General features: G+C 44.0%; 1 protein-coding gene across 4 annotated transcripts in view; it reads right to left on the bottom strand.

Annotated features, from left to right (window-relative positions):
- Positions 1-518: 518 nt before the first annotated feature.
- LOC109874658 (ski-like protein) overlaps positions 519-24,832 on the bottom strand; it is a 45,237-nt gene continuing 20,923 nt past the window's right edge. For 2 of the 4 annotated variants that reach the window (XM_031810586.1, XM_031810587.1), the window contains exons 3-8: positions 19,076-19,174; positions 17,405-17,469; positions 10,101-10,267; positions 8,543-8,841; positions 7,978-8,199; positions 519-5,111 (exon numbers count right to left, since the gene is read on the bottom strand). In XM_031810586.1, coding sequence (XP_031666446.1) covers positions 4,842-5,111; positions 7,978-8,199; positions 8,543-8,841; positions 10,101-10,267; positions 17,405-17,469; positions 19,076-19,174 — 1,122 coding nt within the window. In that variant the 3' untranslated portion in view covers positions 519-4,841. The remainder of the gene's footprint in view (positions 5,112-7,977; positions 8,200-8,542; positions 8,842-10,100; positions 10,268-17,404; positions 17,470-19,075; positions 19,175-24,832) is intronic. The other 2 variants (XM_031810589.1, XM_031810588.1) reach the window with 2 other exon arrangements.

The raw sequence follows: 24,832 nt of genomic DNA on the forward strand, positions 1-24,832 counted from the left end.
CATAAGCTACAGACAACAAACACAATTGCATTTTATCAATGGCAATTTGAATGCACAGAGATACCTTGATGAGATCCTGAGGCCCATTGTCGTGCCATTCATCCGCCGCCATCACCTCATGTTTTAGCACGATAATGCACGGCCCCATGTCACAAGGATCTGTACACAATTCCTGGAAGCTGAAAATGTCCCAGTTCTTCCACGGCCTGCATACTCAAACATTTCACCCTTTGAGCATGTTTGGGATGCTCTGGAGCAACATGTACGACAATATCAAGCATCTTCGCACAGCCATTGTGATGTAAAATATTTGAAATTGTTATTTTTTTGTTCAGTATGATCCCTGCTGTATAAGTAGCTGTTTTTTAAAAACGTTATTTATAGTGTTGATATATACTTTGACTGACTGATGTACAGCTAATTGCCTATCAGGGATAATAAAGATAATATTATCGATCAGTAATCGTCTGCGACACACCGGTTTCACGTCCAGAATAACATAAGATTTACAACACCAGTTTTGACACAAGAACTTTACTAGAATTTGATCCAAGTTCATTGTCTATACAGGGTATATTTATATCATTGGCTATACAGGATATGTTTACAAGGTCTGAGATCAGGGGGAGGGAGAGAAAACAGAACACTAGAAATACAACTGAGGTATTAGCTAAAAGCATGTACACGTATGTCATCATATACTAGTAAATATCAATTATGACCAACGGTTAAAGATGCAGTGTCCTCTGCTTAAAAAACATTTTATATCACAACATGAGGTAGGAGAACCGTGTCTCGTTTCATGCAAAGAACAAACGTCTCAATCGCACTGCATTGTTGTTGGCAACATGGTTTGCAAAAGTCATACAGACACTCACTGCCATACATCTTTCAGAATATAGCATTTTAAGAAAAAGAAAAGTTCGTTTTTAAACAGCCATAAAAATATTTTCTTATTTTTAAACTACGATGTCAGGTGTAGCCTACTAAGTTTAAACTGAAAATATGGCGTACACGTAGTGTTTATACCTCAGAGAAAACCAAAACATACATAACCATTTTTTTGTGTTGGATTAACATCCTAGCTAGCTCCCACGCTGCTAAATAAGAACGGTGTTCCTAAATAAATATCCAAACTACAAAGCATAAATGGAAACAATTGATCCAACACTTCTTCAGCGGATCCCAAATCCAACTTATACTATCGTTTACAGAGTACTACCTCTTCTACACTACGTCACCTTCATTAAAGGGATCGTTCAGTGATTTCACTAATTTAAAAAATAAAAAGCTAAATCGCTGCGCTATCCATTTAAATCTGGGAACAATCCATTGGGGATGGATGTAAAAAAATAAATAATAATAATTAAACTATGGAAATGCTAGTTACTGTATAACTGTGCTCCGGAAGCAAGGCCAAGGGTCTAGTAGTAAGTCGAATTGGACAAAATACACAGCTATAAAAAATGAAAATAAAAATAAATAAACTGTACATGACTGTGGTTAAGTCCCAAATGGCAACCTATTCCCTTTATAGTGCACAACCTTTGACCAGGACCCATAGTCTTCTAGTTCTCATAACATTGCAAATGCAAGAGGGCACAGCACACCGTGTTACAGCATAGTATGTCTTGATTTATTTTAAGCCATTGTATCCATCACATCATTAGCATGGCATTAAACTAAAGTAAATATAGAGCGCCCTCTTCTGTATAAAATGTAATTTACACCAACAGAAAACATAGAAGTACAAGAAATACATTTGATACCCCAAAACGATTGTTGTAGACTGTTCTAGGAGGTAACTATGGCGATAATAACAAAACCTAATACTGATTATCTTGTGATGTAAAACATCAATGCAGTCCCAAGGACCCTATACCCCCAAGACGAGAAAGTGTTGACAAAAAATTAGGACACAACCCACAGCGGCACATTATAATAAATCTCTCCCCTTTTTCATCGCTACTGTGCTTCGGTCACTGGCAAATACACATGCGCTCAGAACCAAACACACTTCTCTCTCTCTCTCTCTCTCTCTCGCTCCACTTTGCAGAATCTAGAGGCTACATTTGTATAGTTTGATTAGGTAGTTGGTCAACAAGTTGTGTGTTAGGTTCTCCCTCCCCACTTGTCTGTCACAAATGACACGCTATTCCGTATATAGTGCACCATTTATTTTATTTTTACCAGAGCCCTATGGGCACTAGAGAATAGTGTCACTTAGTACACAAACAATTCGTTTTTATACCATAAACATATTAAGTCAGATATCATTAAACTAACAAACCATATTAAGGGGATCCATTTACTTAGTTACATGCAAACCTTTGTTTTGTTTTCAAATTTAGTTTTTAAAAATAAACATGTTCGGTGCATATTCAAATTTGTCTGGGGATGTGGTTTAGTGTACGAAAATTGGATTAAGAGCGAAAGCGTATACATTATGATTACACGTCAAGTCTATCAGGGTGAAATCATCATCCACGAAATAAACAAATCAAGGTAATCAGGTCTGGGAAGTACTGTAACGACGTATTTCCTTTCCTATTCAGCCCTCCGGCCGTATCCGAACACCATGCACTTCAACAGCAATTTAAAAAAAAAGTGCGCTCCACAATGTCAGTGTACACAGCGGAGCGACAACAATAAATTATAATCTGCCAAGACAGCCACTATCCGTTAGTCCCAATGTAGGCATGGCGTAAAAAAAAAAAAAAAATTGTTAACAGCCGATCAGTCTTGAATTCTGCTATTGTTGATAACGGTAAACAAGAAGTCTGTCGCTGCGTATGATGACGTTGTATTGCGGAGTGTTCCTTTAGCAGAGTAAACGACAAGTCAAATCTGAAAGTTTCAAAGACTCAGGCAACAGAAACATAACGGATGTTTTTAGAGCGTCGGCCTTGCCTGGTCCAGTCAATTTTATAATAACCTTTAGAATATTATCCCATGGCATAGTTAATATATGTACAAAGTGAATATAAATCTTTAGTTGATACATTAAATATATTTTTTCCCCCCTCAAAATAATTTCCAAAAGTTTATGGAACGGTCGGTAGAGCAGAATGGATTGGATTTGTTCTGCATGTAACTGAATTTTACATCAGACACCCAGGGCGTCCGTTTCGTGGGGTGGTTTTTGTCCTCATGAAAATAATGGGTTTTGAAGCTTTGTTTAAACGTTGCTGCTTAATAACAAAATAAGTCCTACTATATTATAAGTACTGTGTCAGGGCATGGTGTAAACTCGGTTCTAAAGGAAACTCTTTCTTTAGAGATCTGCATTGAGAAGTCCGAGCACAGTGGAATGTCTACCAATTTGCATGTATAGCAGATGCATAAAAAATAAACCAAGGCCCTCTTAAATAACTATTTACATGCAACCTGGCTCTAAGGGTCTGGGGGGGGGGGGCTATAAAAAGACTTCCCTGCTCTCTTAGGGTCCGCCTGTGGCGGCTAAATCCATTCTGTGTGAGCTAGCTGATTGGGGCTGGGTGTGCTGTTCGCCTGGACTTCTACTTCCGGCCCACCCAGCGTGAGAGGGTGTCTGCCCCCTGCACTCCCGGTCTCTCCCCTTCCTCTCTTCCTTGCCACGCTCTCTTTGCCTGACTGTACCTCCCTGCCTGGGCCAGGCAAGGCTCTGTTTGTTCAGTGAGGTGGAATAAGGTGGAGGGGAAAGAGGAAGGGGCCTGGATCCTAGGCAGGCAGATCAGATGTCAGTCTGGACTAATTCCTTTCACCTGTGACCCATATTCCCCCAGGCAGACAGCTAGCCCCTGCAGCTCTCAGAGTGTGCATCCCAAATAACAACCTACTCCCTATATTGTGCACTACTATATAGGGAATATGGCATTACTTTTGTCAAAAGTAGTGCACTATACGGGGAATAGTCTACTATTTGGGACAGAGAGGGTCTCACAGAGGAGAGAGGGTGGCAAGACCCTAACTGTTGCTAACAGGGAAATCAAACACTCAAACTCAAAACCACTTTTCGCTTATTTGAAAGTAATGTGTATAAGGATTTTTTATTTTTTTAAACAAAGGTGAAACGAAAATGTGTATCCATAAAATGTCCTGTGTGGCTAGTAGCTGGGCCAGAGCACTGGACTGTCTGTATGAGATGGGGAACACCCAAGCGGGCGCCATCTTAGCTCCAGCAGCTCCAGTTGGCGTGCAAGGTAGTAGTAGAAAGAGTGACAACGCTAGTGTAACCGCAGTTCAGAACAGAGTCAAGGGGCAGGGCCAGGATAGAACTGTCTGTTTGACCTCCCACACGCAACACATCAAATCCACAATCTAAAGGAGGGAGGAGGAGAGGATGCGAGGGAAGGAGGAGAGGATGCGAGGGAAGGAGGAGAGTGTCCTTAAAAACATCCTACTCCTATCGGTCTGCCAAGCAGTCATTTGTTCATTCAGTAAAACTATAAATTAAAAAACAAACATGTATATCCCCAAAAAGTTGAAATAGTGTTTACGGACAGTAAACCAAAACATTAAACTAATGTGGTGTTAAATTAATAGACAAACAGGAATCCTTATCCAAAAAACTAAAGAGGAGGAGGGAGAGAGATACCTAGTCAGTTGTACAACTGAATGCATTCAACTGAAATGTGTCCGCATTTAACCCAACCCCTCTGAATCAGAGAGGTGCGGGGGGGCTGCCATAATCAACATGAGAGAAGCAGCCTGGGGGAGAAGGGGGTAGACATGGTGAGGGAGGGGGTTGTCTGTGTCTGAAGGGCTGCCGTCTCTCCCAGCAGGGGGGTGAGGGATGAAGGGAGGGAGTCGCAGCAAAAGAACGGAGGTGAGAGAGACAGAAGGGCATTTCTTAAGTTCCTCTACTTATGAGCATGACCGTTCTGCTGCTCGGCAGGGCCAGCGGTGTGTCCCTCTGTGTGGGGGGGGTGAGAGGAGGGGGTGGGGGGCGGAGAGGGGCTCCCTGTAGTGACGAAGGAGGCCGAGGTGGAGGCCGTCTGGCCCATCTGCTGTTGGAGCTGAGAGATGATTCTCTCCAGCTTCTCCCGGGCATCCCGCTCACTCCTCAACTCTTCCTGGAGCTTATCCCGGTCAGCCTCTGCACCATCCAACCTCCCACGCAGCTCTGCAAGCTAGAAGAGGGGAGGGAGGGGAGAGAAAGAGATGAAGTCAGGTTAGTCTGAACAGTAAACACACACAGCCAGCCTAAGCCTGACACCAAGTGGATGAAGGAGACAGCAGGAGGTGTGTGTGTGTGTTTGACTATGTCCCTACTTGATCCTTGTGGGGACCTAAAATCCCCCAAAATCCCCCACAAGGATAGTAAAACAATAAATTCTCCCTCGTGGGGACATTTGAGTCCCCATGAGGACAAAGGCTATTTTAAGAGTAGGTTTTACGGCTACAATTAGGGTTAGGGGTTTGTGGCTAGGTTTAAGAAAAAGCCATATCTCAGACTGGCCAATAAAAATAAAAGATTAAGATGGCCAAAAGAACACAGACACTGGACAGAGATGTGGCTTTTTCTTTGCAACGCTGCCTAGAAGGCCCGCATCCCAAAGTCGCCTCTTCACTGTTGATGTTGAGACTGGTGTTTTGCGGGTACTATTTAATGAAGCTGCCAGTTGAGGACTTGTGAGGTGTCTGTTTCTCAAACTAGACACTAATGTACTTGTGACACGGCCTGGAATCGAACACGGATCTGTAGTGATCGAGTGCCTTAGAGTTCTCCCGAGTGGGGCAGTGGTCTGTGTCGTAATTATTTAATCCAACAGCTTGCTTAAAGCATCAGACAAGCTTAGTACAAGTAGTTGATTTGATTCAAACAGGGTGAATGTCTATACAGTGCCTTCAGAAAGTATTCAGATCCCTACTTTCTCCACAGTTTGTTATGTTACAGCCTTATTCTAAAGTTATTTTCTCTCATCTACACAATATGACAAAAAGAGGCCAGTAGAAATTTTTGCTAATTTATAAAATATACAAAATGGAAATATCCCATTTACGTAAGTATTCAGACCCTTTAACTCAGTCCTTTGGCAACAATTACAGCCTTGAATCTTCTTGCATATGACGGTACAAGCTTGGCACACCTGTATTTGGGAAGTCTCACTCACTCTCAACCTGAGCCCTAGAACCATGCCTCAGAACTACCTGGCCTGATGACTACTTGCTGTCCACCTGGTTGTGCTGTTGCTCCAGTTTCAACTGTTCTGCCTGCAGCTATGGACCTGTTCACCAAACGTGCTACCTTGTCCCAGATCTGCTGAATTCAACTTTGTAGAGACACTGAATGATCGGCTATGAAAAGCCAACTGACATTTACTCCTGTAGGTGCTGACCTGTTGCACCCTCTACAACCACTGATCATCATCATCATCATCATCATCCAGACCCTGCTGGTCATCAATGAACATCTTGGCCATGTTCTGTTATAGTCTCCACCCAGCACAGCCAGAAGAGGACTGACCACCCCTCAGATCCTGGTTCCTCTCTAGGAAAACTCCCTAGAAAGAACTGAACCTAGGAAGTAACCTAGCCACCGTGCTTCTACACCTGCATTGCTTGCTGTTTGGGCTTTTAGAGTGTTTCTGTACAGCACTTGATTGATTTGATCGGGTTCAAGTCGGGGCTCTGGCTGGGCCACTCAAGGACATTGAGACTTGTCCCGAAGTCACTCCTGTGTTGTCTTGGCTGTGTGCTTAGGGTTGTTGTCTTGTTGGAAGGTGACCCTTCGCCCCCAGTCGGAGGTCCTGAGCACTCTGGATCAGGTTTTCATCAAGGATCTCTGTATCTTACCCTCGATCCTCTATACCCTCGATCCTGACTAGTCTCCCAGTCCCTGCCGCTGAAAAACGCTTGTGACGCTTGGCATTCAGGCCAAAGAGTTCAATCTTGGTTTCATCAGACCAGAGAATCTTGTTTCTCATTGTCTGAGAGTCTTTTAGGTGCCTTTCTGCAAACTCCAAGAGGGATGTCATGTGCCTTTTACTGAGGAGTGGCTTCCGTCTGGCCGCTCAACCATAAAGGCCTGATTGGTGGAGTGCTGCAGAGATGGGAGAACCTTCCAGAAGGACAACCATCTCCCCAGAGAAACTCTTGGTCACCTCCCTGACAAAGGACCTTCTCCCCCGATTGCTAAGTTTGGCCAGGCGGCAAGCTCTAGGAAGTCTAGGTGGTGCCAAACTTCTTCCATTTAAGAATGATGGAGGCCACTGTGTTCTTGGGGACCTTCAATGCTGCAGAAATGTTTTGGTACCCTTCCCCAGATCTGTGCCTTCAACACAATCCTGTCTCAGAGCTATATGAACAATTCCTTCGACCTCATTGCTTGGTGTCTGCTGTGACATGCACTGTCAGAGCACAATCGGCGTCATCCGGGTTTGGCTGTCATTGTAAATAAGAATAGTTAAATTAAATCAAAAGTGGGACCTTATATAGACAGGTGTGTGCGTCTTCCCAAATCATGTCCTATCAATTGAATTTACCACAGGTGGACGCCAATCAAGCTGTAGAAACATCAAGGATGATCAATGGAATTAGGATGCACTGGAGCTCAATTTCAAGTCTCATTGCAAAGGGTCTGAATACTTACGTAAATAAGGTGGGTTTTTTTGTTGATAGATTTGCAAAAAATAAACACTTCTCGCTTTGTCATTTTAGGTTGTTGTATGTAGACTGATGGAAAATGTTGTTTTAATCCATTTTAGAATAAGGCTGTGAAGTAACAAAATGTGGAAAAAGTGAAGTGGTCTGAATACTTTCCGAATGCACTACGTGTGTGGACTGTTGGTCCAAGCCTACCTGGTTAGCATAGTGGTCCGATCCTACCCCTGGTTAGCATAGCGATCCTACCCCTGGTTAGCATAGCGATCCTAACCCTGGTTAGCATAGCGATCCTAACCCTGGTTAGCATAGCGATCCTAACCCTGGTTAGCATAGCGATCCTAACCCTGGTTAGCATAGCGATCCTAACCCTGGTTAGCATAGCGATCCTACCTGGTTAGCATAGCGTTCCTCCTGGTGTGTGTTGTCACACACACAGCTCTGCTGCCTCAGCTGTTCCAGTCTGTGCTCCAACTCCCTCTGCTCCTCCCTCACCTGCCCCAGCCTGTGGGCATGCTCAGTGTGCACCGCCTCCAGCTCACTCTGCAGCTCACACTGCTCTGCTGCCAGCTGCTGCAGCCTGACAGCCTCACCTCCACGCAGCGCCTCCAACTCCTACACACAGAGACACACAGGATGATAGGTTACATTTCCTGATTGATACCCCTTATGGTTTATGTTAGTTGTTCAGTAACTGGAGCAATTCAAAGTTCAGCAAAACGGTACACTATAAAAATCAGAAATAATTACGAATGTAATATGTTGAATTCAATTAAAATGGAGGTGATTCAAAATGTGTAGACAACCAGCTGACATGGAGTGTTTCTGCTGGACAGGAACAAATTAGAGCAGTCCGGGGAGGGGGGGGTTGGTCAACACTGATCTACGCTTTTGACTGTGGCTGATGCCATTTTTTCTGGCTGAAGTTGACCATCTCTAGTTGTCTGTAGTGTCTCACCATCTCTAGCTGCAGCTGGTTGTGCAGGGTGGAATGCAGCTTCTCCTGCTGTCTGCTGTACATCTGAACGATCTCCACTACGATCCTTTCCTTGTCGTCCTCACAGACAGAAGACAGGACATCTTTACTCCCCGGCGCCGCTACCGACGTGGTCATCGCTACAGCAGAAGAACTCTTGTTGCTGGGGATGGTCTCCATGGAAACTGGCTGCTGGCGGTCCCGGTCAGCAGTAGAAACAACGCGCTGCTGAGACTTGGCGTCATTGACAACAGGAGGAGCAGGGGGAGAGGCATGGAGATCTGAGGAGCGAGAGGAAGGAGAGGTTGAGGAAGGAGAGGTTGAGAGGGGGAGGAAGGAGAGGTTGAGGGAGAGCAGTATAGTCAACCCCCCACACACAGCAGTCAACCAACCCACACACCCACGGCAGTCAACCCACACCCATGCATGGGTAACTAAGATAAGACAGTGTACAATGTTTTGTCCACTCTGTGTATACTGTATGCACTCACAAATACACAACCACCCACATGGATGGAGAGAACACACACACAGGCCCTTAAAATGGGCACACATATGGGCACGTGCGAATAGTGATTAATAGCTAAATAAATGCTACAGTAGCTGTTTTCACAAGTATTTCTGCCATTTTGTTTCATATCTGGTAATACACAACGAAATAGGAATCCTAACATTATAGCTATCCAAGCAACACTGCCTGGCTGGGCGTCTGTGTGCACTGCTTAAAGGTGTCATTTATTAGCAATGCGCACAGGCGTATACGTTGCTTTAACTACTAAAGTGAGACTATGCATGTTTCTATGATATTTACATTGTTTAGTTCACAAATTCAGTTGCTTTTCAAATGCTTGAGGTTTTTTTTTCTTCCACTACTAGCGAAGAGAAGAAACATCTCTCAGTGAGTCAGATTCTCACAGGAGACGACTCAAGTGGCCCTGTTACCAAGGTAACCTTAAAAGGGGCAGCTGAACTTTGTCTCATCTGTGATATTTTTGGTAAAAAAATATAAAATTAAATTGACTAATATACCACACTACCGGTTAATAGAAATACATTTCTTAAAAATAAAAAAAATTAAGCTTGCTTATCCATTTTGTTGTGATTTCTGTTGTAATTAACACAAAAATAAATGTTCCGGTAAAAAATTAATATTAAAAATATGTTTTTATCTACCTGCCACAGTGGCCGGTCAAAAAAAAACTACGTTTTAGGCCACGGCCACACACACACACACCTTACTCAACACTTCAAGGTCAGACTGGGAAACAGCAGCAGCATGCACACGCAAGCTCTTCTGTCTTTGTGGGGACTTAAAACCAACAGTCTCCACAAGGATAGTAAAATAAGGAAAATTCTCCCTCGTGGGGGACAGAATCCCCATGAGGACAAAAGCTATTTTAAGCTTAGGGGTTAGGTTTCGGTGTAGGGATACGTTTAGAATTAGGGTAAGGGGTTAGTTGTTAGGTTTAGGGTTACGGAAAACATGATTTTGAATGAAAAGGATAATAGGTCCCCACGAGGATAGAAGAACATAACTTACGTGTGTGTGTGTGGTACTGACCCATAGCAGTGTCTTGGTGGCCGAGGGCCAGTCTCCTACTGTAGTGGTGTTTGAGCAGCTCCCCCAGAACCTCAGAGCTGACCTCCGGCTGATCCCTCAGAGACACATTAGGAGCCACCATCTTATCATATGTATACAGGTTGTAACTAGAGAGAGAGAGAGAGGAGAGAGACATGGTGATATGTATACAGGTTGTAACTAGGGAGAGAGAGAGAGGAGAGACATGGTGATATGTATACAGGTTGTAACTAGGGAGAGAGAGAGAGGAGAGACATGGTGATATGTATACAGGTTGTAACTAGGGAGAGAGAGAGAGAGGAGAGACATGGTGATATGTATACAGGTTGTAACTAGGGAGAGAGAGAGAGAGGAGAGACATGGTGATATGTATACAGGTTGTAACTAGGGAGAGAGAGAGAGGAGAGACATGGTGATATGTATACAGGTTGTAACTAGGGAGAGAGAGAGAGGAGAGACATGGTGATATGTATACAGGTTGTAACTAGGGAGAGAGAGAGGAGAGAGACATGGTGATATGTATACAGGTTGTAACTAGGGAGAGAGAGAGGAGAGAGACATGGTGATATGTATACAGGTTGTAACTAGGGAGAGAGAGAGGAGAGAGACATGGTGATATGTATACAGGTTGTAACTAGGGAGAGAGAGAGGAGAGAGACATGGTGATATGTATACAGGTTGTAACTAGGGAGAGAGAGAGGAGAGAGACATGGTGATATGTATACAGGTTGTAACTAGGGAGAGAGAGAGGAGAGACATGGTGATATGTATACAGGTTGTAACTACAGAGAGAGAGGGGAGAGACATGGTGATATGTATACAGGTTGTAACTAGGGAGAGAGAGGAGAGAGACATGGTGATATGTATACAGGTTGTAACTAGGGAGAGAGAGAGGAGAGACATGGTGATATGTATACAGGTTGTAACTAGGGAGAGAGAGAGGAGAGACATGGTGATATGTATACAGGTTGTAACTAGGGAGAGAGAGGAGGAGAGAGACATGGTGATATGTATACAGGTTGTAACTAGGGAGTGAGAGAGGAGAGAGACATGGTGATATGTATACAGGTTGTAACTAGGGAGAGAGAGGGGAGAGACATGGTGATATGTATACAGGTTGTAACTAGGGAGAGAGAGGAGGAGAGAGACATGGTGATATGTATACAGGTTGTAACTACAGAGAGAAAGGAGAGAGACATGGTGATATGTATACAGGTTGTAACTAGGGAGAGAGAGAGGAGAGACATGGTGATATGTATACAGGTTGTAACTAGGGAGAGAGAGAGGAGAGAGACATGGTGATATGTATACAGGTTGTAACTAGGGAGAGAGAGAGGAGAGAGACATGGTGATATGTATACAGGTTGTAACTACAGAGAGAGACATGGTGATATGTATACAGGTTGTAACTAGGGAGAGAGAGAGGAGAGAGACATGGTGATATGTATACAGGTTGTAACTAGGGAGAGAGAGAGAGGAGAGAGACATGGTGATATGTATACAGGTTGTAACTAGGGAGAGAGAGAGGAGAGAGACATGGTGATATGTATACAGGTTGTAACTACAGAGAGAGAGGAGGAGAGAGACATGGTGATATGTATACAGGTTGTAACTACAGAGAGAGAGGAGGAGAGAGACATGGTGATATGTATACAGGTTGTAACTACAGAGAGAGAGGAGGAGAGAGACATGGTGATATGTATACAGGTTGTAACTAGGGAGAGAGAGAGGAGAGACATGGTGATATGTATACAGGTTGTAACTAGGGAGAGAGAGAGGAGAGAGACATGGTGATATGTATACAGGTTGTAACTAGGGAGAGAGAGGAGAGAGACATGGTGATATGTATACAGGTTGTAACTAGGGAGAGAGAGAGGAGAGAGATGGTGATATGTATACAGGTTGTAACTAGGGAGAGAGAGAGGAGAGACATGGTGATATGTATACAGGTTGTAACTAGGGAGAGAGAGACATGGTGATATGTATACAGGTTGTAACTAGGGAGAGAGAGAGAGGAGAGACATGGTGATATGTATACAGGTTGTAACTAGGGAGAGAGAGAGGAGAGAGACATGGTGATATGTATACAGGTTGTAACTAGGGAGAGAGAGAGGAGAGAGACATGGTGATATGTATACAGGTTGTAACTAGGGAGAGAGAGAGGAGAGAGACATGGTGATATGTATACAGGTTGTAACTAGGGAGAGAGAGAGGAGAGAGACATGGTGATATGTATACAGGTTGTAACTAGGGAGAGAGAGAGGAGAGAGACATGGTGATATGTATACAGGTTGTAACTAGGGAGAGAGAGAGGAGAGACATGGTGATATGTATACAGGTTGTAACTACAGAGAGAGAGGGGAGAGACATGGTGATATGTATACAGGTTGTAACTAGGGAGAGAGAGAGGAGAGAGACATGGTGATATGTATACAGGTTGTAACTAGGGAGAGAGAGGGGAGAGACATGGTGATATGTATACAGGTTGTAACTAGGGAGAGAGAGAGGAGAGAGACATGGTGATATGTATACAGGTTGTAACTAGGGAGAGAGAGGAGAGAGACATGGTGATATGTATACAGGTTGTAACTAGGGAGAGAGAGAGGAGAGAGATGGTGATATGTATACAGGTTGTAACTAGGGAGAGAGAGAGGAGAGACATGGTGATATGTATACAGGTTGTAACTAGGGAGAGAGAGAGGAGAGACATGGTGATATGTATACAGGTTGTAACTAGGGAGAGAGAGAGGAGAGAGACATGGTGATATGTATACAGGTTGTAACTAGGGAGAGAGAGAGGAGAGACATGGTGATATGTATACAGGTTGTAACTAGGGAGAGAGAGAGGAGAGAGACATGGTGATATGTATACAGGTTGTAACTACAGAGAGAAAGAGGAGAGAGACATGGTGATATGTATACAGGTTGTAACTACAGAGAGAGAGGAGGAGAGAGACATGGTGATATGTATACAGGTTGTAACTAGGGAGAGAGAGAGGAGAGAGACATGGTGATATGTATACAGGTTGTAACTAGGGAGAGAGAGAGAGGAGAGAGACATGGTGATATGTATACAGGTTGTAACTAGGGAGAGAGAGAGGAGAGAGACATGGTGATATGTATACAGGTTGTAACTACAGAGAGAGAGGAGGAGAGAGACATGGTGATATGTATACAGGTTGTAACTACAGAGAGAGAGGAGGAGAGAGACATGGTTATCATATGTACAGTGGAAATTATTCAGACCCCTTGACTTTCTCCACGTCGTTAGGTTTCAGCCTAATTCTAAAATGTATTAACTCGTTTTTTCCACCCTCAATTTACACACAATATCCCATCATGAAAAAGCTAAACCAGATTTAGAAACGTTTGCAAATTTATTACAGATAAAATCGCAGTACTTTGTTGAAGCACCTTTGGCAGCGATTACAGCCTCAAGTCTTTTGGTATGACGTTACAAGCTTGGCACACCTGTATTCATGGAGTTTCTCCCATTCTTCTCTGCAGATCCTCTCAAGCTCTATCAGGTTGGATGGGGAGTGTGGCTGCACAGCTATTTTCAGGTCTCTCCAGAGATGTTTGATCGGGTTCAAGGCCGGGCTCTGGCTTGGTCACTCAAGGACATTCATTCAGAGACTTGTCCAGAAGCCACTCCTATGTTGTCTATGCTGTGTGCTTAGGTTCGTTGACCTATTTGAAGGGTGAACCTTCGCCCCAGTCTGAGATCCGGAGAGCTCTGGAGCAGGTTTTCATCAAGGATCTCTGTACTTTGCTCCGTTCATCTTTGCCTTGGTCCTGACTCGTCTTCCCAGTCCCTGCCACAGAAAAACATCCCCACAGCATGATGCGGCCACCACCATGCTTCCCCGTAGGGATGGTGCCAGGTTTCCTCCAGAAGTAACGCTTGGCATTCAGGCCAAAGAGGTCAATCTTGGTTTCATCAGACCAGAGAATCTTCTTTCTCATGGTCAGAGTCCTTTAGGTGCCTTTTGGCAAACTCTAAGCGGGTTGTCATGTGCCTTTTACTGAGGAGTGGCTTCCATCTGGCCACTCTACCATAAAGGCCTGATTCATGGAGTGCTTCAGAGATGGGAGAATCTTCCAAAAGGTCAACCATCTCCAAAGAGGAACCTCCAGAGTGACCAGCAGGTTCTTGGTCACCTCCATGACAAAGGCCCTTCTCCCCAGATTGCTCAGTTTGGCCAGCTCTAGAAAGAGTCTTGGTGGTTCCAAACTTCTTCCATTTAAGAATGATGGAGGCCACTGTGTTCTTGGGGACCTTCAATGCTGCAGAATTTATGCTTCCCTTCCCCAGATCTGTGCCTTGACACGATCCTGTCTCGGAGCTCTACGGACAATTCCTTTGACCTCATGGCTTGGTTTATGCTCTGACATGCACTGTCAAAAGTGGGATCTTTCCAAATCATGTTCAATTAATTCGATACCCGCTGATTATCAAAATCCAGAAAAGACCCGGTAATTTCTACCACCACCTAAAAGGAAGAGATTCTCAAACCTTCCATAACAAAGCCATCACCTACAGAGAGACGAACCTGGAGAAGAGTCCCCTAAGCAAGCTGGTCCTGGGGCTCTGCTCACAATCAGACCCCCAGAACAGCAACACAATTACACCCAAACAAATCATGAGAAAACAAAAAGATAAATTAATTGACACATTGGAAAGAATTAACAAAAAAAACGGAGCAAACTGTAATGCTATTTGGCCCTAAACAGAAAGTACAGTGGCAGAATACCTGACCACTGTGACTGACCCAAAAACGTTCTATTGAGAAAGGCCGCAATAGGCAGACCTGGCTCTCAAGAGAAGACAGGCTATGTGCACACTGCCCACAAAATGAGGTGGAAACTGAGGTGCACCTTCCTAACCTCCTGCCAAATGTATGACAACATTAGAGAGACATATTTCCCTCAGATTACACTGACCCACATTTTTTATTTTACTTGGCCAGTCAGTTAAGAACACATTTTTATTTACAATGAACAGCCCGGGATCGAACCAGGGTCTGTAGTGACGCCTCTAGCAGTGAGACGAGGTGCCTTAAACCACTGCACCACTCGGGAGTCTATGATTTGAATGATTCTAAAACAAACCCAATTTTGAACCCAACTCCCATATCCATTGGGTGAAATACCACAGTGTGCTATCACAGCAGCAAGTTTTGTGACCCGTTTCCACAAGTAAAGGGCAACCCGTGAAGAACGAACACCATTGTAAATACAACACATCATTTTCTTGAATTATGTTCCCTTTTGCACTTTCACTATTTGCACATGGTTACACCACTGTATATACACACATGACATTTGAAATCTCTCTATTCCTTTGGAGTGTAATATTTACTGTTAATTCTGGTTTATTATCCATTTCACCTGCTTTGGCAATGTAAACATGCTTCCCATATCAATAAAGACCTTTGAATTGAATTGAATTGAGAGAGAGAGTGCAACAGGGAGACAGATCAGAACATTTACCTTATCATACATATACAGACAAAGAGACAGGCCAAGAGAGACAGTCACATGGTTATCATATGTACAGTGCCTTCAGAAAGTATTCATACCCCTGGACTTATTCAACATTTTGTTGGGTGACAGCTTGAATTCAAAATGGATTGAATACATATCTCTACAGCACTTCACCAATCTGGGCTTTATGGAAGAGTGGCCAGACGGAAGCTACTCTTGAGAAAAAGGCATGACAGCACGCCTGGAGTTTGCAAAAAGGCACGTGAAAGACAGATCATAAAAAGGTTAAATATTCTGTGGTCTGATGAAACAAAAATGTAACTATTTGGTCTGAATGCAAAGCACTATGTCTAGAGATAACCAGGCACAGCTCATCACCCATCTAACACCATCCCTACCGTGAAGCATGGTGGTGGCAGCATCATGCTATAGGGATGCTTTTCAGCTTCAGGGAAACTGGTAAGGATAGAGGGAACAATGAATGGAGCCAAATACTGGTTAATTCTTGATGAGAACATGCTTCAGAGTGCAAACGACCTTAGACTGGGGCAAATATTTATTTTCCAACAGGGCAATGACCCCAAGCATACAGCCAAAGCAATGCTGGAATGGCTTCAGAACAAGAATGTGAAAGTCCTTGAGTGGACCAGCCAAAGCCCAGACTTGAATACCATTGAAAATCTGTGGAAAGACTTGAAGATTGCTATTCACCGCCACTCCCTCATCTAACCTAACAGAGCTTGAGATAATCAGCAAGGAATGGGAGAAAATCCCCAAATCCAGATGTGTAAAGCTGATAAGACATACCCAAGACGACTCAAAGACGTAATCACAGCCAAAAGTGCTTCTACAAAGTAGGGACTCAGGGATGTGAATACTTATGTAAAGTAGATATCTGTATTTTATTTTCAATAAATGACCAAAAATGTCTAAAAACAGGTTCAATGTGTTATTACGGGGTAGTGTGTGTGTGTGTTTTTTTTTTTTTAACTAGTTGAATCAATTTTGAATTCAGGCTGTAACACAATGTGAAATAAATCAAGAGGTAGGAATACTCTGACAGCACTGTATATGGGTCGTAAATAGACAGAGAGAACACCGTCGCTTAGTAATGTAATTTTGACTTCATTGTTTGATTCCACTTGACTTGCATTGTTAAATTAAAAGCAGTTTACCCAAAACCAAATGACTGTTTCTATACTATAGGACATGTTACAGGGACTCACCCCGGTTACATGAAAACACACATATTTTAACATTGCACTTTAGTAGCAGCCCGTCGTAAAAACCATTGACCAGCCATGGTCTGGTGTCCCAATGAGGGGTCAGTTGTAATCCCGTAGTCTAACCTGCCTGTGTCTACCATGTCACGTGCTGCCCTGCCTCCTGTAATCCAGCTAATCTCAGCCTTCATCTGGACCAGATTAATGAGCGGTAGACCACAACTTCACACTGACACATGCAGTCGGTCCAACTAGAGGCAAGGTAGGAAGCAGAGCAGGGGTTTCAGCACTGCTACAGCAACACTCCCTAGGAAGATGCTTGGAAAGTTACTTGGCATGGATTGTCAAGGGCAAGGTCTTCCAACGAGGAAGAAACATAGCTAGCCAATCCCCAGTACTCATAAGATGAGACTCCATTGTGGGATAAGAGAAATCCAAATAAGGAAACAAACCTGGGGTGCACCATGGTGGGGTGTCTGGGAGGTGATAGAACATTGTGGCAGGGGGTAGAAGACAGAGGATAAAGGGTTTAGGGGGTAGTAAAGATTAACATACCTGGGGTGACTGGGCTCTTCCTTGATGTGGGGGAACACCAGAGTAGCCTGGGCTTGGCCTTGAACCTGCAGAAACAATAATAAACCCTTTAATATGCTGAGTCTTCATTGCATCTCGATAAAACAGATCAGTAGATGTATAATATCTGAATGTCAATGTTTGTAGCTATAATTGTGTGCGTTTAGGGGAGGGTGATGTGAGGAGTTGAGAGAAGATTGAACACTGCCTTTAAAATGCTTGAGAGGAGCGGTGGATGAAGCATGCAATTTCAACAGGGGTGTGTGCCGGGACCCGAACCCAGCGTGCCGGGACCCGAACCCAGCGTGCCGGGACCCGAACCCAGCGTGCCGGGACCCGAACCCAGCGTGCCGGGTTGCATGCTTAGGAGGAGTGAGGATTCAGGTGAAGGGGGTTGGAGTAAGGTCAGTGGTAGTGTTGTCACGATACCAGGTTTAGTATCACAATACTGAACATAATATATAATATATATATATTATACACATACACACACACACCGAGGCACGTTCTATTAGTCACAGAAAGGTCCTTAATCCAGACAGATCTTTTGAGTTAAATATCATGACATTTCAATGTATTCATTAATTAAAAACAATCAATTTGACTTTGTTTTTCCCCAACCCATCCAATATAACTACGTCATGGTAATCATTTCCCTACACCCACAATAAGATGTGCTAAATACGTGTATGCAACCAATCAAGCTTGATTGGTAAAATCTCTCGCCTATTGATAAACCAAGAAGTAGCCTAGAACTATTTCACAATAAAGGCTAGCGTACATTCAATAGGAGTGTGTGCATGCATTGAGTTACAGAGCTTGTTTTGGCTGATTTCATGGAGCTACAGATGACAAATCTGTTTCCCTTATATTTGGGAAATTCTGTACTGATCAACAACATTTGCATAGAAGAAATCTCTTATTTTATCAAGTGTGTGCGTGCGCTCTCTTTAAGACCCATGACGTCATTCACACACAGTCAGATCGAGGCTCGAGCAAAGATGATCTTGACTGGGGGGGGGGGGGGGGGGGGGGGGGGGACAAAGTGAATGGACAGAGTTGTGACAATCGGAAAGATCTTTCATTATGGTTTGCATATCACAAACAAGGTACTAGGGTAGTGAACTGACCCTAAGCTTCAGCTGTAAGCTAGAGAGGAAAGTTATCCTACAAAGCTGGAAGCTACTGGCATCTTCTTGCATTTTTTAAATGTTCTAGCCTGTAACGGACATTGTTTTGCGAACAGTAATTAAAAATGTCAACATTGACATGCCGTGTTGCATTATTGAAGCGTGTTAACTTCTGTGCAGCATGAGTGGAGGACTCCCAGTGAGTTCGGTGGTTCCTCAGGACAGACTACAGCTAGCAGTGGGTACGTGGTACAGACACGGTGCTATCACGGTGCTATCGGCTGCGCTGATCGACAGAATTGATTCTCTCTCAACTCGGTAGACGCGAGACACATTTGACAGAAGTAGTGAAAGTAACACATTCTAGCAAACCATTTTTCATGTTCTAGTACAAAAAAAAAAAAAAAAAAGTACAAAAGTTTTGGTATACAGAGGAACAAAAGTTAGGGGGAGGGGTCAGTGTCGTCAATGCAACCAGCTACGTCGGCAGCGTGAGCAGAACGCCGCTTCCTGTGTGTCGTACCTTGGTCGCTGCGTCGTTGTCGGCTAGTTTACTGTTAAGAGACGCTAGAGGTTCTGGAGGAGACAATCTTCTCACCTCGCCGTCCTCTTCTACCACCTTCTGAAACACAGAGACAGAGACGGAGAGACAGAGAGAGAGTCAGACCCTGAGACAGAGGTAGGCCTCTGAAGGCTATGACGCAGAACAATTACAGTGACGTAAAAGTACCACAGAAAGAGGGAGTTAGCCAGAGGCTTCCACTCTTCCCCCAGACAATTTTCCAGGATTTTTTAAAGACATTAATTAATTGCACACACAATCACACACGCTTGCAAGTTCAAACTGCACTGAAACAACAAACATAAGGACAGAGCGGCCTGTGGGACAGAGCGGCCTGTGGGACAGAGCGGCCTGTGGGACAGAGCGGCCTGTGGGACAGAGCGGCCTGTGGGACAGAGCGGCCTGTGGGACAGAGCGGCCTGTGGGACAGAGCGGCCTGTGGGACAGAGCGGCCTGTGGGACAGAGAGGCCTGTGGGACAGAGAGGCCTGTGGGACAGAGAGGCCTGTGGGACAGAGAGGACAGGAGAGAGAGGCCTGTGGGACAGAGAGGACAGGAGAGAGACCGATTACACAAACACTACAGGAAAACAAATTCTTACAGAAATGAAAACCACCTATTTGATAAAAACTCTGAATAAACTAAAATTGCTATTGGGCCTCAAAAGACTATTCAAATTGGAATAATATCTCTACTCTGTCAGATACAAAAGAGAGACAGATCCTGACCAAAATCAGGCTCGTCCCCACCAAATTGGCTACAGAGAAAAGGGGAACACAAAAAGACATGGCTACCCAAAGAGGAGCATCTATGTGGTCACTGCACGACAGGGAGATGCACTTTTTTACTTGACCGTGAGAAATACCATAAAATGTGGGGGAAAAACCAAGGGGTCTGAATACTATCCGAATGCACCGTAGCAACATTGTCTAGGAAAAAGGTGCCAATTCAACAGCGCAGCGACCGCGGACAGCGACCACTATCCAACACAGGATAATTTTTATTTGTTTTTGCACCATTGTTCTTACATAATATAACCATATACAATTTCAGTAGCACGTTTTAAGAGTGATGGACTGTGTCACCCCCACGCCGACAACGCATCAGTCCACTCAGACAGGATCTAATCAGATAGGTGTGTGGAAAACCATAATTAGTTGCTTTTTTTTTGCTACTGCTCAATAAAATAACATCTCGGTCAACCAACAGACCAGTGGACTAAATGTGGTCAGCCCTGAGTCCACGACTATGGATGAAATAAATTAACAGTCATTAGTTGGTTGTTTATTTTTTTATTTTTTTGGAACAAACAGCTGACGAAGAAGACCGGGATGGCCGGGCATTTCAGTTTCCGCGGTAACAAGGACTCTTTAAGAATTACTATTCTAAATGACTGTAGTAAGCATGAGTGGGTGGAAGGGATGATACGCTTTACAGTAAGCACACACACACGCATGAAACCAGGGGATATTGGATTGAGAGTACAGAATTATTTCTATAACGGATGTAGAAACTACAGGAAAGATTCCTGTCTGGAGGAATCTCATCTGATGAAGAATGTGTCATGTGATGCTACACGCTAGTGACGACACACACACACACACGAGCCATTAAGCTACAGGAAGCGGAGCAGTGAAGGAAAGGAAGTGACCCGGGGGAGGATGAAGGGAGCTGTGTGTGTACGCGAGTGTATGACGGGGGTGGACGACCCTGAATTTCTGCCCTCCTACCCCTGGGCGCCGAAGACGGTCAGAAATGGGGATGCCAGTACGCTGAGTGTGCTTTCGTGTCATCCAACGTATTTGTAATAATGGCCCCAGGTCATACCCTCACAGTGCGGCACAAACTATTTGTTATAGCTTACACATTATGTACGGGCCGACCCTCATGTCCTGGAATGGCATGCAGACTGCGTACGTGAAATGGGTGATGTAGGCTATTAGTCCAAACAACACTAACAGTAAATGTGACTTCGTATCACAGACAGAGTCACTGCGTTTTGGTACAAAACCCTCACGGGGAGGGGGTCTCCTGGAGGTTCCTAACAGCCAGAGAAGACAGGGTTCTATTCTGGGGGCCCCCCTGAGGTTCCTAACGGCCAGAGAAGACAGGGTTCTATTCTGGGGGCCCCCCTGAGGTTCCTAACGGCCAGAGAAGACAGGGTTCTATTCTGGGGGCCCCCCTGAGGTTCCTAACGGCCAGAGAAGACAGGGTGTGTGCAACTAGCTCGCTGAAGATAATTAGCTACTTTAGCCTTACTCACATTTCTTCCACTATCGTAGTGATGAACCAGATTTAGAAGCACACTACATGACTAAAAGTATGTGGACACCTGCTCGTTGAACATCTCATTCGAAAATCATAGTCTTTTATGACCCCCCGCTGCTATAACAGCCTCCACTCTTCTGAGAAGGCTTTCCACTAGAAGTTGAAACATTGCTACAGGGACTTGCTTCCATTCAGCCACAAGAGAATTGGTGAGGTTGGGCGATTAGGCCTGGCTCGCAGTCAGCGTTCCAATGCATCCCAAAGGAGTTCGATGGGGTTGAGGTCAGGACTCTGTACAGGCTAGTGAAGTTCTTCTACTCCGATTTCAACAAACCATTTCTGCATGGACCTAGTTTTGTGCACGGGGGCATTGTCATGCTGAAACAGGAAATGCCTTCCCCAAACTGTTGCCACAAAGTTGGAAGCACATAATTGTATATAATGTCATTGTATGCTGTAGTGTTAAGATTTCCCTTCACTGGAACTAAGGGGCCTAGCCCAAACCATGGAAAAACAGCCCCAGACCATTATTCCCCCTCCACCAAACTTTACAGTTGGCACTATGCATTGGGGTAGGTAGCGTTAACCTGGTATCCCCCAAAGCCAGATTCGTCCGTCGGACTGCCAGATGGCGAAACATGATTCATCACTTCTCTTAGGCTCGTGTGCGGCTGCTCAGCCATGGAAAACCATTTCATGAAGCCAACAAAACAGTTATTGTGCTGATGTTGCCTCCAGAGGCAGTTTGGAACTCGGTAGTGAGTGTTGCAACCGAGGACAGACCATTAAGAAGGAAAAATTCCACAAATGAACTTGAAACATGCCACTCCTGTTAACTTACGGGATCGATATTATTATATATTTTTTTAACCTTTATTTAACTAGGCAAGTCAGTTAAGAACAAATTCTTATGGCAGTTGTGTTGTGACAAGGTAGGGGTGGTATACAGAAGACAACCCTGTTTGGTAAAAGACCAAGTCCATATTATGGCAAGAACAGCTCAAATAAGCAAAGAGAAAGAGAACAGTCCATCATTACTTTAAGACATGAAGGTCAGTCCATGTGGAACAATTTCCAGAACTTTGAACATTTCTTCAAGTGCAGTCACAAAAACCATCAAGTGCTATGATGAAACTGGCTTTCATGAGGACCGCCACAGGAAAGGAAGCTACCTCAGCTGCAGAGGATAAGTTCATTAGTTACCAGCCTCAAATATTGCATGCCAAATAAATGCGTCACAAACACATCTCCACTACTTCGGTAGGAGACTGCGTGAATCAGGCCAACATGGTCAAATTGCTGCAAAGAAACCACTATGAAAAGGACACCAATAAGAAGACATTTGCTTGGGCCAAGAAACACAAACAATGGACATTAGACCGGTGAAAATCTGTAATTTGGTCTGATGAGTCCAAATGTAAGATTTTTGGTTCCAACCGCCGTGTCTTTGTGAGACGCAGAGTAGGTGAACGGATGATCTCCGCATGTGTGGTTTCCACCGTGATGCACGAAGGAGGAGGTGTGATGGTGCTTTGCTGGTGACAGTGATATTTTTAAAATTCAAGGCACACTTAACCAGCATGGCTACAACAGCATTCTGCAGCAATACACCATCCCATCTGGTTTGCACTTAGTGGGACTATCATTTGTTTTTCAACAGGACAATGACCCAATACACCTCCAGGGTGTGTAAGGACTATTTGACCAAGAAGAAGAGGAGTGCTGCAGTGGAGTGCTGCATCAGATGACCTCCACAATCACCTGACCTTAACCCAATTGAGATGATTTGGGATGAGTTGGATGTTGTGAAGGAAAAGCAGCCAACAAGTTCTCAGCAAGTGGGAAGTCCTTCAAGACTGTGGGAAAAGCATTCCAGGTGAAGCTGGTTGAGAGAATGAGTGTGCACAGCTGTCATCAAGGCAAAGGTTGACTACTTTGAAGAATATCATATATAAAAATATATTTTGATTTGTTTAACACTTTTTTGGTTACTACATGATTCCATATGTGTTATTTCATAGTTTGTCTAAACTATTATTCTACTATGTAGAAAATGGTAAAAAAAAAATGAAAAACCCTTGAATGAGTAGGTGTCCAAACTTTTGACTGACTGACACAATAAAAAATAAATGGAATGGAGATTCGGATACAAGGAAAGGCAATAGAGCTAAGCACAGGCAAAATCCCAGAGGAAAAATTGCTTCAGTCTACTTTCGAAAAGACACAGAGAGAGGAATTCACCTTTCAGCAGGACAATAACCTCAAACACAAGGCCAAAAATACAGCGGGGCTGCTTACCAGATCGACATTGAATGTTTGAGTGCCCTAGTTACAGTTTTGACTAAAATAAGTTTGAAAATCTATGGTAAAACTTGAAAATGGCTGTCTGGCAACTTCAGAGTTTGAATAATATGCCAATATTGTACAATGCAGATGTGCAACAAAGCTCCTAAGAGACTTACCCAGAAAGACTCACAGAATAAGTCAAGAGATATGACTACTGTGTGAAGGCACTAATTGAGTGGTAAGAGAAGAGGATTCTTTTAATGCCATTTCTGCCCCCCCCCCCCATCTTTGAATCGAGAGAACGATGACACTGCTTTTATATGGGGGATTCGTGCTAAGACCCGTTTCCCTTTTCCACAGTTTGTTACGTTCCTTATTATTATGTAAATGTGATATTTCAGTTGTTGTTTTTTTACACATTTGCAAAAAAATATATAAATACTACTACAAATCTCTTCTTGCTATGTCATTATGGGGTATTGTGTGTAGATTGAGGAGTGGGGAAAAAAACAATGTAATCCCTTTTAGAATAAGGCTGTAGCGTAACAAAATGTGAAAGAAGTCTAGGGGGTCTGAACACACTACAGTTCCTGTGTCTGAGTGTATAGCACTGTCTTGTGTGTAAAGTCTGGGCATGTCTGGGCCTCACTCCATTTACATCTTACCATTAACAATCACAGTTCCAACAGGGGCTGGGCACAGAGGAGTCTTTCACACAGACATCTCTACAGTACACATGTACACACAGCCCCCTGGTTGCTCTAGGAGACCAGACATTGGGCAGTTAAATATTTTCATTGGTTAACTCAATTAATGTATTACTTACTAGTAATTATTCTGGTCTGCATCCCAAATTGCACCCTATTCTCTATAGGGCCTTATTCCCTACATAGGGAATAAGGTGCCAAATTGGGGGGCTGGTCTCATGCGAATAACCTATTTTCCATGTTCTCCTAGTTATCCTCTTTCCTTTGTTGTTGGAACCAGCACCGTCTATCGAGGTCAAGTAGTGAGACAAGGGAACAGCAGTCTGTGTGTTCAGACGGTTGCCTGACTGCTTGGCTGGAGTGCCTATGTAAACTAGCTGCAGTTACAATAAGCTCCTTCCCCTGACCGTGCCCCTGACACAAAAACAGGGCAGGAGCACTGCTCGGGTTTCCCTAGT

This window comes from Oncorhynchus kisutch, linkage group LG30 (genome assembly GCF_002021735.2).
Source record: "Oncorhynchus kisutch isolate 150728-3 linkage group LG30, Okis_V2, whole genome shotgun sequence".
Lineage (NCBI taxonomy): Eukaryota > Metazoa > Chordata > Actinopteri > Salmoniformes > Salmonidae > Oncorhynchus > Oncorhynchus kisutch.